At 35.7% G+C, this 14965-nt stretch overlaps 1 protein-coding gene and 1 pseudogene across 6 annotated transcripts in view; one reads left to right on the forward strand and one right to left on the reverse strand.

Moving 5' to 3' along the window:
• The window catches only part of KIF27 (kinesin family member 27), a 220814-nt gene extending 216250 nt beyond the window's left edge, over positions 1–4564 (forward strand). For 2 of the 5 annotated variants that reach the window (XM_077148573.1, XM_077148572.1), the window contains exon 18: positions 3722–4560. In XM_077148573.1, coding sequence (XP_077004688.1) covers positions 3722–4206 — 485 coding nt within the window. In that variant the 3' untranslated portion in view covers positions 4207–4560. Of the gene's footprint in view, positions 1–3721 lie in introns of all 5 variants that reach the window. The other 3 variants (XM_077148575.1, XM_077148574.1, XM_077148571.1) reach the window with 3 other exon arrangements.
• LOC143673712 (large ribosomal subunit protein eL31-like) lies at positions 22–10798 on the reverse strand (annotated as a pseudogene). The gene is made up of 3 exons (XR_013170538.1): positions 10301–10798; positions 8561–8597; positions 22–400 (listed from the first exon to the last, which is right to left on the reverse strand). The product of XR_013170538.1 is annotated as a large ribosomal subunit protein eL31-like (transcript).
• Positions 10799–14965: the final 4167 nt, after the last annotated feature.

Below are 14965 nucleotides of genomic sequence, written 5' to 3' on the forward strand. Positions count from 1 at the left end.
GCATATATATACAAAGAAAAGAAAGGAAAAAAGGCAATAATTTTCAAAGCACACTTCCACAAGTAGCTTTCTGTAGGTTTATGAAAGTGGTGATGGGTATACAGGTGACCAATGTGTAGAGCTTATTTGGTGAATCTTCATCCTCTTTACATTTTCTGGACAACCGTACTTGAAAAAGTGTGGGACATTCTCATTCCTTTGGCCCATACAGCTTTGTTGAATCTGGTATCGGTACACACTTCTGGCGCTCCTGTCTCCTTCATGGCAAATTTCTGAATCTCTTTGGGTGCTCCTGAAGTCCACTCCATGGATTTGCTTGTAATGTTGATGGTGTGTTCCATGGTCACCATTCTGTTGATGGCCGAATGGCCCTTCTTCTCACCACCCTTTGTGGGCGCCACTGTGCCAGGACCAGGTTGGAAAGGAAGAGCGTGAATAATGGTGGGAGAAGGGAAGCCCAGTTCCGTGACTTTCAAAGGGGGAAACTTACCAGATTGTTTTCCCCATATAGCACAGCTGCTATTTAACAGTAATTAGGGTTCAAATTTGTTTGAAGTCTTTTTTGTTAAATGATATCTATAGTATTAGACTCAGTGTTTCCCCCCAACATCAATAAAAAACAATTACATGATTTATTTATATTTATTTATATAAATCTATAAAAAATATTTATATATTTATTTATGGACTTCCAAATTAGTACGTCTGGACTAATTAACATTAGGAAAAATTCATGATCTCGCTAGTTTGTACCTCAACTTCAGAGGTTGTAAGGCCTTGGAATCATCTCTCTTTAGTATAACAGAGAACACAGCCTGAAAGTATTGCCCAGAAAGCACAGGGCTGGAAGATATCTCGAGCAATCAAGTTCATTCATTTTGCCACTGTAAAGATTTGCATTCAACTAAGCAGGTGGATAAGCTATTTTCTGAAATTAGCTCAGTTAATAGGCTAAATGACATTCAAAAGGTATAAAGACATATTTAGGAAAAGCTTCAAACCACTGGGACATCAGATTCAGACCTCTGTTGAAAAGGGTCTCGTCTTCTTTTCCTTTCTTTTTAATCTTTTTCTTGCTTATCAGTACTTAATTCTGTAGATAACCACACATTTGCATGGCTATAAGCATTTTTCAGTTAATATTTCAGTTGCTTTTGAGTGACTTTATTAAGATTCAGATAGCTTTTCTACAAATTTCTTTTCATTTGTTGTTGTTGCTTTCTATCACTTAAAGCAAATTAAGTAAAATAGAACCTAGTAGTTACAGTCCATGATTTTTAAGGAGGAAGAATTCTCAGCCTTTTCTGACTGAATAGTAGTTATGTATTAATAATTATGGCCCATGATTAGTTTAAGATGTTTTAGGATAAACGATGCCTAAATAGATATAATACATAAAATACTTAATACTCTCATCGCTTTCTCTCATCGCTGAAAGACATCAACTCGCACAGTTTTCTCAGTTTAAAGATGAGAGAAAAAAGCCCAGAGACATGTAGTGATTTTCCTGTCAGTCTACTTAAAGGCAGAGCCAAGATTAGCATTTAAATCTAAAAACTCAGAGTCAGTGTACTTTTCCCCTCTAAATCATATTGCCTTCCCATATTCTTACCAGTTTACTTTCCTTCTTCATTTTCCCTTTCCACTACCCTAGATGCCTTCCACATCTAGGGACCAGGCTCTTTTAAACAACTCTGCACTTTGTACATGGCATTTCTTTTGTCTACTGTGTCCCTCTTTCCTAGCTGGAAATTTATTTTTCATCCTTTCAGATCCAAGACCAAAGGTTTCCACCTTTCTAGGTGCTTGTAGAACTTTCCAGCATCATTGGCTTCTCTGTGTTTTTCCCTGGATTGTGACGCTGTTAGTGCTGGAGCCCTCCTGTCACGTTCATCTTTAGATAGCCATTGCCAAGAACAGTTCTGGCACATTAATTTGAGTGCGTAAAAATGAAATGTACATGCATATAAATATAAAACATGCACGTATTTAATATAAATATCAGGGAGAGATCATAAACCTCCCTTTATTCACAAACCTCCCTTTATTCATAACATCTGGATGATTAAATGATGCAGAATGTATTATTTTAGATCAAAGTTCTACTATTAATTAGATTTGAGTTCTTAATAAGGGTTACTTCACAAAAGCAGTCTCAATTGTCTGTAGGTAAAAATCAGAAAGGAGATCAGCAAGACTTTTTAAACTTAGCCTTTGTAGGTGCAAATGTCTTTCATCCATGTCAAGGAACAAATCTCAGAGGCCGGTTATCTGGTATAGGCAGGGACCCTTTCAGCATGCTTAGATTTTACTTTCTTAAAGCTCGCCATCCCAAACAGAGATCCCTGAAAGTTTTTACAAAACTTTCTTTTGTAAAAAATCCAAGCGGGCTTTTACTCCATGGAAGTGAGTCTCTCCGGTGAGCTTATCTCTACTCGTTAACATAGGAATTTTTAAAAGTTGAATGCTTAGCTCCCTTCCCCAGACCCTGTGACCTAAGCATCAGATTTTTAAAAGCTTCTGGTGACTAATGTGCAGCAAAGTTTGGGAGCCACTGTCCATAGTCGATTTTGTGACTATGTGAGCCTCTTTGTTATTTGCTAGTTCAGGCTTTTTGCTGTTGAGAGAATTTTAAAAACTAGGAAATCATTTATGTTTTAAACCAGGGATCTCAATCTAAAATGCTAAAGGGACCCAAGGAAACCAGAGTGAGTTGTGGGGACTGCAGCAGTCATCTGCATGGGCAGTCGCAACTCTGCTCTGGCTGCTTATTGCCCCACAGGAATGTGCACCTGGTGTTGTTGGTTAGACTAATTTTCTAGAAAAACAGTAAATCTAGATTTTTATATGAAACTTTCCAATATTTACATTTTGGGTCAAGTAAAGCATATTGTGGAGGCCAGATTTGGGTTGAGAATAGCCAAATCTGCAATCTGTTTTAAATTTAGTCTTCGTAGGATTATAAATTTACTAAGCATGTAGCAACATATGTTGTTAAAGTTGGCATTTTTCATCATGTAAGATCTAGTACCCACATGGACTTTCACTTAAGCAGATTTTGTCTTTGATATTTAGGTGATCCTGTGACTCAAGAACCTGGTGTTTTTATCTCTTCACTTGCTCTGAATCACTCATTCATCAGAGTGTCCCCCACTGAGGGGGCATGTCTCCATTTTGATGGTGGAAGTTGTAGAGGGCACTTAGGAGTTCATTAAGACAGCAGGACCCCATTGTGCTGGGTGCCAGTGAAGACCAGATTTTGACCCACATAATGCCAAGTCCCAGAAGGATCTCTGGCAATAAACAGACCCAGCATTCTCCAGCACTGGCTTCATTCAGTCTAGGCCAGGATTTGGAATGTGATTCGCCCGTGGCAAGCCTAGGAGAGAGTAGCCGCATAGAAGTACCAAGGAGGCCCAAGGCATAACTGTATTTCCAGAGAGCACACAAATCCTTAGAAGACTGTTTCTCAGCTCTGTTCTATGAATTAAAGTCCTGAGTTATTCACATGCAAGATGCCTATAAGTGAAAAAAATAATTCATACCTACTCACACTTGTTTTGGCCTAGAAAGAAACCATTTAACAAAAAAAGCTGAAGAACATAATTTATACTAGACAATACTAATATAGTTTTGTTAGAATACTGTGATTACCTAATTTTGAAATACCTAATTTTGAGGAAATAATCTCTGATGGTTTTGCTTTTTGGATTATTTTTAGATCATGATGCTGGAGATAGAGTCCCGAATCCAGAAGAAGCAGGCATACTTTCTGAAGAATTAAAATGGGCATCCAGAACTGAAAATATGAAATTAAGTGAAAGAGAAAGAGAAATAGAAAACTCAGCAAGCTGTTTAAAGACACAACCAAATCCTCAGAAGCTTTGGGAAGATGTGCCAGAATTACCTCCAATTTATAGCTCTCTAGCACCCACTAGTGGGCATTTGTTAAGCAGTGATGATAAAACAGAAATAGATGAAAATCAGTTTACAAAATCTCACAGTCGACCATCACCCCAAATTCAGCCAGTGGGAAATGTTGGACAGCTTCATGGTGTCACACCTGTAAAGTTGTGTCGCAAAGAGTTACGTCAGATTTCTGCCTTGGAACTATCATTACGACGCTCCAGTCTTGGAGTTGGGCTTGGATCAATGACTCCTGATTCCATTGAAGTGTCTAGAAAACCAAGTGACTTAAGAACTTAGGCAGTTAATAATATCACTTTTTATTTAGTAGATATGTAAAAGGATTCATTTTTTCTAATCTGTTAAAAATTAAAACATAAGCTCATTAGCTCTTCCTTCAGGATAGAGGAAGAAGGAAAGGAATCCTTAGTCCTTTTGCATACTGTAGATGTATATATCTTCTAAAGTGTATTTGGAGAGTTTTATATTTCGTAATGATTAAAGAGAAACGTTTTTTTCCAACAATTTGTAATGTTTAAATATTTCCATTTATAAGTGTGTTATAAATTTTTTCCAAGCATATCTGAAGCACAGAACTGCTAAGATTAGGCTAATATACTAAAATATCAATCAAAAGTATATTATTATGAAATACTAAATATATTATAAGAGTACTATAATATGTTCATGTATACATTATTATTCTCACATATAAGTATTTTTCATTAATCTTAAAAGAAGAGCCAGAAAAATAAATAAATAAAAAATAGGGCAGTGTGATGGTGGCTCAGTGACAGAATTCTTGCCTGCCATGACGGAGACCCGGGTTCATTTCCTGGTGCCTGCCCATGTATTAAAAAAAAAAAAAAAAGAAGAGCCAGCTAAATACTGCTTATCTCAGAGGAGGAGTCACCTGCTGCATATGTTTTGACACAGTTGAAAATTTGTGCCAAAAATGCAGTTTGTGGGCAAAGTGGCTGAGTTTGTGGATTGAGGTTTAAGGTCCTCAGAGCCCACAGAAGTTGAATGGCCAGTCTTGACTTTAAATATGGCCTCTGCTCTTTTTCTGGAATTGGTTTTTTAATAGAATGTTCTATTATTGGTTTGCTAATATCTTGGAATGTAAGTTTTCATCTCTTTCCTGCCCTATCCATGCACATATCTCTTATACTATTAAAATAGGGAGAAATGGACGCAGTTAGATGGAACAGGAAACAATTATAGAGTAACACTAAAGCATTCTAACAGTTAAGGAGAAGAACATTGGTTGTGACGTGATCTAGTTTTGTGCAGTATGCCTGTGGAGCCTGAAATATAGCCAGAGGATCTTTAGCTAATAATCTGCCTGGCTTAACCCAGAGATATGTTCTTCTCTACAACCTGCTTAGTCACTGTGGCCTATTTGCAAACGGGCCAGACGACATTGATGTTGTAAATTCACAAAAGGAATTTTTGCTAAAATTTTCCTTGAAGAATTTTTTGTTGTTGTTATTGTTACAAAACATATGCTTCCATGTGGAATTAAGAACTAAGCATTGAACTAAGCCCACCAAATGTAGATTGACTTGTTGTTTTTTTACCATATTTTTCAATCATGGCTAACATCCCATTATAATGATCTTCAAAACTGAGATATTGTTACCTTCGCAAACTTAAACCAAAGTTGAGTATTTACACTCTAAGTAATAGTTGGGTAGGAGGAGTAATAAAACCCACCTGACTTATGGATACTTGCACAATTAGTCACCCACTTACCTCCTGAACCCATTTTTTTCTTTAACTGGGGCAGCTACTAATTTTTTGTTGTTAATGTTATTTTCTTTACTGCCATTGACCCTGATCACTTCATCTCAGACCTAAACTATCACTACTGTGCTTAAAGACTTATAGCTCCCTTTTTCTGGGGAAAGAATGAAGTATGACCCCCACTATACAGCATACACACACACAAAAGAAGTGAACATCTGGGCATTCTGGTGTAGTCACCATCCTCGAAAGGTAAGAAAAAGTAAGGCCCCTCCGCCAAGGATAGTAAAATGATTTCTTTACATATACTACTAATAGATTTTACTCTTTTTTATATGCTTTCCTGAGTCTACATATTTTGTCATTGTGTTTGCCTTTTTGCATGTGTATGAAATAATGTTTGTTTTTTTCTTTCACTAAATTCTTTTTCTCTTCCCCTATAACAGCATTTGAAAGGAAAAATATTTGCCTCTGTAACATACTAGTCCCTTCCCTAATTCTAGAGTGTTTTAGATAATGGAGAATTCTCTAAGTATGGGAACCATGGGAGGTAAGAACATTGATTAAGGTGTTTTTTGTGCTTTAATGCTTTCTTACGTTAATGTATTTTTTGTCCCTCAGTTACTCACTTCTTCATGACCTCAGGGTCCAACGAGACAGCAAAAATTCATAATAAGGACTTTATTGCTATAACAGTTGCCTTGTTTATACTGTTTATATATTTATATATGAAGGCCAATAAAGTGATGAATGCTTATTTGAGAACGGATGCCTTACATTAAAAAAAAATCTTATACTAAGTCTTAGAATGAATTATAACGGAGTCCGATCCTTAGAGGGGTTTACTTCTATACTCCACGCAAAGTTAACAAAAAAGTCTTGTAATAAAATTATGATTGAAATGTCCTTAAGTAGCCCACTAAAGTATAGCTGCAGTAGTAGCCTTCACTTAGAGTTACGTTGTATGAAAAATATGTATCTTTAAATGCTAGAATCACGGTGCTATATGGGTGCGCACACTATGGGAGACCTGTGGGACCAGAGAGCTGCTGAAGGACAGAGTCACAGCCCCCAGATTGCTTCTTGATCACAGTTCCCACTATCTTGAAGGGGTATAGCCAGACCTCAAACATCAAATACAAGTATGGCCTGTTTTGGTCTTTCATTTATTTCCTTAGACACTTATTTGTGATTTTTAAAAACGATGGTGGTAAAGTTATGACAAAATCTAGGCTGCCTTCATTATTATTGATATATTCTTTTCTATGTATTTTTTAAAAATCAAAAATGAAGGTGAAAATTGTTTCCTTCTGCATTAAATATCTCAGTGTAGTGGGTGGGTAGTTGGAGCTCTTATACAAAGGGAGAGTGGGAGCCTCTGCCCAATAGGAATGAGTATTTTATCACTGTCATTGTTTAGCTTTGCTGCTGATAATAAAAATCAGACTGACTTTTTATGGGTTTTATTGTTTGTAAATTCTCTACAGACCATGCACCCCTTACTGCCTACACCAAGGGTGGCTCGCCCTCATTCCCCACTCTTGGAACACACTGCTCTTGGACACCAAATACTGGGATGGTGTTTGATTTTTATAATGGTCTTCACGCTGATGCCAATATAGAAGCAATAAGAACAAGGGAAATTATAAAAAAAAAAAGCACAGAAACATTTGAAGTTATAATGTTGCTTCTGACATTTTTGCATTGTTCTCATTTGTCCCTTTTTAAACTTCTTTTCTTGTAGGAAATTCCACAGTAAATAAACAAAATTGCCACTATTTGAAATACTAGCAATGTAATTTGACTGGACCCAAACATAGTGAATTAGACTTAGGCATTATACTCTACTGATTATAACACAAATTCCTACTGAGTAATCTGTGTAAGACTTTAAAAGAAAAATCTAATATTCTTACAGGCTTTGGTATAATGAGCAGGCTCCCTCTATATCCAAGGAACATAACCATTCATCATGAAGAAGGGCAGAGAACCATTTAAACATTTTAAAAATTATAATTTAGGATTGTTGGAGATTTCAAACTCCATTTATTATTTCATGCTTGGATAATTAAAGGAGAACAAAAGAAATGTATCTTTTTTTTTTACCTGAAAATTCTGAGGAAATACTGCCAACCTAGTATTAAATATCCAGCCAAACTATTTTGATTATCAAAATATGAGGGTATGGGGCGGGCCGCGGTGGCTCAGCGGGCAAGAGTGCTTGCCTGCTATGCCGGAGGACCCCGGTTCGATTCCCGGCCCCAGCCCATGTAAGAAACAAACAAACAAACAAAATATAATAAAACAAGAAAAATGTTTAAAGATGTTTCCCTTTCTTCCTCCCTTCCTTCCTTCCATCCTTCCTTCCTTCTCTCTGTCTTTCCTTCCCTTCCTCCCTCTCTCTAAAAAAAAAAAAAAAAAAAAAAAAAAAAAAATATGAGGGTAGAACAGTAATTTTATCAAGCATCAAATACTCTTAAAACAATGATCTGACCTGTATTCTTTCTCAAAAAGCTACTGGAGAATGTGCTCCACCAAAATGAAGGTGTAAACCAGGGTTTGGTGAACTATAGCCTGTGGGCCAAATTTAGCCCATTACCTGTTTTTTTTAATTGATATATATTATATATTCACATATCATGTGCTCATCTAAAGTGTACAATCAATGGAAGAACTGTATTTTAAAACTATTATTCATATATTGTATTATTGTGCTTGCAAGCTTGTTACAATATATACAAACAAGGCATAATTTTTAAAGTTCAAAGTAGTAAGTATTGCTAGAATTTATTTTACTTGATCCAAGTTGTCTTATTTTTAAAAGAATCATTTCTTGAACCCCACCATACCCCCCTGCACCCCTGCCAAAACAAAAACAAAAACAAATCATAGGCATAGGTTTACTTACCCCTCATTCGCTAAAATATTCCAGGATTCAAATAGCACTGTTAAGACAGATGTTTGAGCAAGGTGTGAAGAAGGGGAGGAGAACAGGAGATAGAGAGAAAAGGGTTATTTGTAAACATTTCATACAACAGCAAAGAATTTTCAAAAATTATTTTCAGAGAATATATTTTATTCTTCTGGCAAAGGGACTGAAACTTGGCTATCTCTAAACCCTAACGAACACTCCTAGTTAGTTTGCCATTTGAGAATATGAATCCCAGTTTTAATACTGGTTCCTTTTCCTATGATCACCATTAATTCAAGATTATATAAAAAGAAGTAACTCTCAACAGAATTTGAATGGACACTGTAGAACCATTTAATAGCGGATTATAAGAGACAATCATTTTAGAAAAATTCCAACAGCCTAACAACATAAACCAAAGAAAGCAGTTGGACTTAACTGATTTTACCAAATGGCAGAACCTTGAATGTCATGCCAAAACAATTAACTACTTATTTGAGGACAAAATTGACAGAACCTACCATTATAAAACAATTCTATCTCAACCATTTTGTTTAATATTTCTCTCTGCTAAAATGCCCCTGCCTTTTTTCCTACTGAAAAATCTCTGGATAGCATACTTCCATTCATGGTTACAAGCCAGCAGTTACTGACCTCCTTTGAGAGGCTGAATTGATGTTCATTTTTTATTTTGGCCGCCAGTGGTATCTTACCATTAGGAGTTCATCTGAATTTGATTTGTAATTTTGATAATTTATAAGTGTTAAATTTGTCAGTTTTATTGCTGTTTTTACTTTCAGGCATGACTGTTATTTCTAGATGGAAAAGGTGGGACCGGGGCAGAGGATGGACAGCATCTGAGTTGTTCAACTCCAGGCCTGGTACTAAGCCCGTCTGTTTCACTGGCCATTTTCTAGCTAGCACAAGATGTCACCAGTTGTAGGACATGACTGGGATGACCCAGCTTATAATGTTACAAAAGGAGTATATCACATAAGGATATTTTCTAAAAGAAAAATTTTCTTCTAAAAAAAATCATGGATCACTCCCTTGCATTTAAAACTAAAATCTTATTTATTCAAATACATCTCAAAATTATCTTAAAAATTGTGAGGAAAACTATTTTACCAAATGGTGAAGTGTTTGTTTTATCAAATAAGTTCATTAAAGCACTTTGAAAACTAAATCATCATATACATTTAAATTGGAATTATAAGTTGGTTTTCCGAAGTGTTGGCTGTCAGAATGGTGTAACTTTTTACATAGATTATAATTGTTAAAGTGTTTCTCAGAGTTTTAGTTACATATGTTGACAACAGTAGAAAAAGCAATATTCTCTGGGAAGTTTCATGTGAATTTTAATCATACAAGAAAACATTTTAAGGACTCCCTAAATCAAATTATTTTTATCGCAATAAGAAGTACTTCCTGATTATGTTTTTATTGGGATTTTGACTAACCAGTTTTTGGCTGTTACTTATTTCTTTAGTAACAGTTACATTTGTGAGTTATTGGTGAACTGTGGCTGGAAAATCATCCTAAATCTGAGAACAATTAACATCTCAAAGACATTTCAAACTCTGTTCCCTCTCCAAGGAAACTGTGTAAAGGAACAAATTAATCTTTAGTGTGTATGTAGGTATGTAATCAAATTAACAGCAAAGTCAGTCTTCATTTAGTATTTGATACCTTTAGCCACTACATACAAGACATATATTAAATTAAATACAATGTTACCATGGTGGTCTCTCCATAAGCATTCAGAGGAAAGTGTTCCCCTTAGTGTGCAAATATTTGCCAATGTTAAGGAATACTTGGTCTCTATTCAGATCAGAACATCCATGTAACCAGGAGCCAAGTAACCAAAGAGTAATGGAACCTATGATCAGAAGCATTCTAGTGGATTGTGAACAAATAAATCACAGAGGAAGAATACTAAAACTTTTTCCTGAAAGAGTTAATGTCAATAGCACTGAGCACCTCTTAGTAAGGTTTATTATACTATTTAGTATTTCCCATAAGAAGAGAAGTGAGGTGTAATGACTTGAGTATGACTTTAACGGGTCAGGCCACAGCAAATCCAAACGCCCTTCAGGACCAGGGCCAGTATCCTGGGGTTTCGTTCTTACATGGGAGGGAATCGTTTCCTTTTCCAAAGGATGAATTGGTAGTAAAATTACTTGTTTTCTTAAAGTATCACAAAACTGGCATCTACCCCCATTTAAACAGATGGAAAATTTCTGTAGATTTAAAATCTATAAGCATTCCCCTGCTTTATCTTTTCCATCAACGTTTTATTATATGTTAAGTTTCTGTAAGCACTGTACCACATGGTTATCTTAAATTTTATGCATGATACAGTGGAACTCTCAAATATGTTATGAGTTTTGGACCATTATCAAACTCTATATGCTTGATAAATATTCATTCCGCATTTCATTAAGATATCTATGACATTCCTACTGGATACCAAGCAATTTTATAATTGAAGATAGAGCTGAGAACAAAATCCTATCAATAACTTAAGGAACTTACATTCTGGTGATAAGTAGTATGGAGAAAACTAAGCAGGGTAAGGAAGGACAGAATCGGGGGGTGTTTTTTTTTTTTTCTATTCTTTTTTTTTTTTTTCACATGGGCAGGCACCGGGATGGCAGGTGAGAACTCTGCCTGTGCCACCATTGCCAGCCCCAGGGGTTGTTTTTTTAAGATAGAAATATGTTTGTGCGCTAGGCACCCAAATACAGAGATGTAAGAATTAGATGTATTCTGACCCAAACAATTGTTTTTCAATTGACCTAATGTATGCACGCTCAAAAGGGGAAAGTACCATAAATTGTATGTGAATACTGAAATCACAGCTAACCAGTTTTGGAGGAGAAGAGCACTGATTAATTTTGTTGAGCCATTTTGTGCCTTTGTAAACAGGAAACTGCTCTAGGTCTATTGCTTTGATCTAGAGCAATGGCTTAGGATTTATTCCAAGTTTAGGGACATAATTTTTTTAAATCTTTAATTGATATACTTTTCACATAATATAAAACTAACCATTTTAAAGCTTACAGTCCAGTGGCTTTTAATATATTCACCATGTTGTACAACCATCACCACAATCTAATTCCAAAACATTTCCATTACCCCATAAAGATACCTTGTACCTATTAGCAGTCCAAATTTCCCTCTTCACCCATTCCCAGGCAACCACTAATCTACTTTCTGACTCTATAGATTTGCCTATTCTGAACATTTCATATAAATGGTATCATATAATGTGTCAGGCTTCTTTCATTTAGTATAGTGGTCTCAAGGTTCATCCATGTTATAACAAGTATCGGTACTTATTCATTTTCATAGCAAATAATGGCCCAATGCATGAATATACCACATTTTATTTCTCCGTCAGTTGATGAGCATATGGATTATTTCCTATGAACAGTCATGTACAGGTTTTTGTGTAAACACATGTTAAATTCCCTTTGGTGTACACCTAGGAGTGAAATTGCTGGGTCATATGTAATTCCATATTTAATTTTTTGAGGAATTGCCAATCTGTTTTCCATCATAGCTGTACCATTTTACACTTCTAGCAATATATGAGGGTTCTGATTTTTCCTCATCCTCACCAACCCCTGTCTTTTTTATAATAGCTACCTGGTGGGTGTGAAGTGGTATTTCATTGTGGTTTTGAATTGCATTTCTATAATAGCCAGTGAAGTTGAGCATCTTTTCATCTGCCTTTTAGTCATTCCTCTTCAGAAAAGTGTCTGTTCATGTGTTTTACCCTTTTAAAAAATTGGGTTGTTTGTCTTTTTATTGTTGAGTTGTAGATCTCTTTATATATTCTGAATATTAAACTCTTACCTGATATGTGGTTTCCAAATATTGTCTCCCATTGTGTAGGCTGCTCTCTTACTTTGCTGATAAAGATCTTTGATGGACAAAAGTGTTTAATTTTGAGGAGATCCCATTTATCTATTTCTTCTTTCATTGCTTGTGCTTTGGGTGCAGGTCTAGGAAATCATCTCCTTTCACAAGTTCTTTCAGATATTTCCTTACATTTTCTTCTAAAAGTTTATGGTCTTAGTTCTAATGTTTAGGTCTTTGATCCATTTTGAGCTAATTTTTGTGTAAGGTGTGAGATAGGGGTCCTCTTTCATTCTTTTGGATATGGATATCCAGGTCTCCAAGCACCATTTGTTGAAGAGGCTGCTCTGTCCCAGCTGAGTCAACTTGACTGCCTTATCCAAGATCAAATGCATAAATATGAGTTCCACCTCTGAACACTCAATTTTATTCCATTGAGTACTGGTAAGTCCATCTATCTTTATGCAATACCAAGCTGCTTTGACCATTGTAGCTTTGTAATATGCTTCAAAGTCGGGCAGTGCAAGACCTCCCACTTCATTTTTCTTTCTCAAGATATTTTAGCTATTTGGGGCTCCCTGTCCTTTGACGTAAATTTGATTATTGGTTTTTCTATTTCCCAAAGTAAGTTCTTGGGATTTTAACTGATATTGCATTGAATCTATAAATCATTTTGGGTAGAACTGACATCTTAACTATATTTAATCTTCCAATCAATGAACATGGTATGTCTTTCCATTTATTAAGGTCTTCTTTGATTTCTTTTAGCAATTTATTGTAGTTTTCTGTGTATAGGTCTGTTGTGGCCTTGGTTAAATTTATTCCTAAATATTTTATTCTTTTGGTTGCTATTGTAAATGGATTTTTTCCCTTTGGTTTCCTCCTCAGATTGCTCATTACTAGTATATAGAAGCACTATTGATTTCTCTAAAAATATTTTAATTGATTTTTAATTTAATTGATATTTAATATTTAAAATAAAATATTTACACACATACAGTCCATCCACAGTATACAATCAATGGCTAACAATATCATCACATAGTTATGTATTTCATCACCATGATAATTTTTTGAACATTTGCAATACTCCAGTAACAGAAGGAAAAGATAAAGCTCATCCATTGTATACCCTTCACCCCTCCCTCTCATTGACACTGGTATTTCAATCTACTCTTTTCCTTCTTTTTTTTTTTTTTTTTACCTCTTATCCCTCCCTAATATTTACTTATTCATTTATCCTAATTTTTTTACTCATCTGTCCATACCCTGGATAAAAGGAACATCAGACACAAGGTTTTCGCAGTCACACAATCACACTGTGAAAGCTATATAGTTTTACAATTATCTTCAAGAATCAAGGCTACTGAAACACAGTTCAACAGTTTCAGGTACTTCCTTCCAGCCACTACAGTGCACCATAAACTAAAAAGGAATATCTATGTAATGTGTAAGAATCACCTCGAGGATAACCTCTAGATTCTGTTGAAATCTCTCAGCCACTGAAATTTTATTTTGTCTCATTTTTCTCTTCCCCCTTTTGGTCAAGAAGGCTTTCTCAGTCTCATGATGCTGAATCCCAACTCATCCTGGGAGTCCTGCCCCATGCTACCAGGGAGATTTATACCACTAGGAGTCATGTCCCACATAGGGGGGAGGGCAGTGAGTTCACCTGCCAAGTTGGCTTAAAGAGAGAGACCACATCTGAGCAACAAAAGAGATTCTCTGGAGGTGACACAGGCATAATTATAAATAGGCTTAGGTTATCCTTTGCAGGAATAAGTTTCATAGGGACAAACCCGAGATACAGGGCTCAGCCTATTGAATTGGTAGTTCTCACTGTTTGCAAGAATATCAGGAATTCCCCAGATAGAGAAGTTTAATATTTCTTCCTTTCTCCCCAGTGCCCCAAGGGGACCTTGCAAATACTTTTTTATTTTCTGCCCAAGTTATTCTGAGATATATCAGGCATCACACTAACCTGTACAAATAAACAAGATCTCATGCCCTATTCAAGATTCCATGTAATTATGATATTCAAATAAATTGATCATACAAGTTAAATTAGATAATGCATTGCCCAAAACAAAAAATTTTGCACCAAATAAACATCTCTCCCTTTGGTCTAACACAGAAGTTGAAGTTTTAAAATACAGACCATATGATCCTTTACCCTGTATCTAATTTACTTATTCCTATCCAGATCAGCTTCATTCATATCTCTAGTCAAAGTCTGATCACTTTTTAAATTTTTTAATAGTTGTTATATGAGGTAATGCCAACTTTCATAGCTTCAGAGGTCTAACTGAGTCTCAAGTGTCACATAAATACCTGAGTGACCAGGTTATACACAAATAGCTCAGTATCTCAAAATGTAAAAATAACAGTTACAATTCTAGAACAGATGTGACTGCTGTAAAAGCTGAAAATTTAGGACCCTTTAGAATAGCCTCCAACCTGATAACCCATGCTCTTGACTTCAGTTGTCTGGGTTTGTATATTATAGTTAGTTCATATGTGTGAGGCATGTTAATGTTT

This window comes from Tamandua tetradactyla, chromosome 2 (assembly GCF_023851605.1).
Source record: "Tamandua tetradactyla isolate mTamTet1 chromosome 2, mTamTet1.pri, whole genome shotgun sequence".
Taxonomy (NCBI): domain Eukaryota; kingdom Metazoa; phylum Chordata; class Mammalia; order Pilosa; family Myrmecophagidae; genus Tamandua; species Tamandua tetradactyla.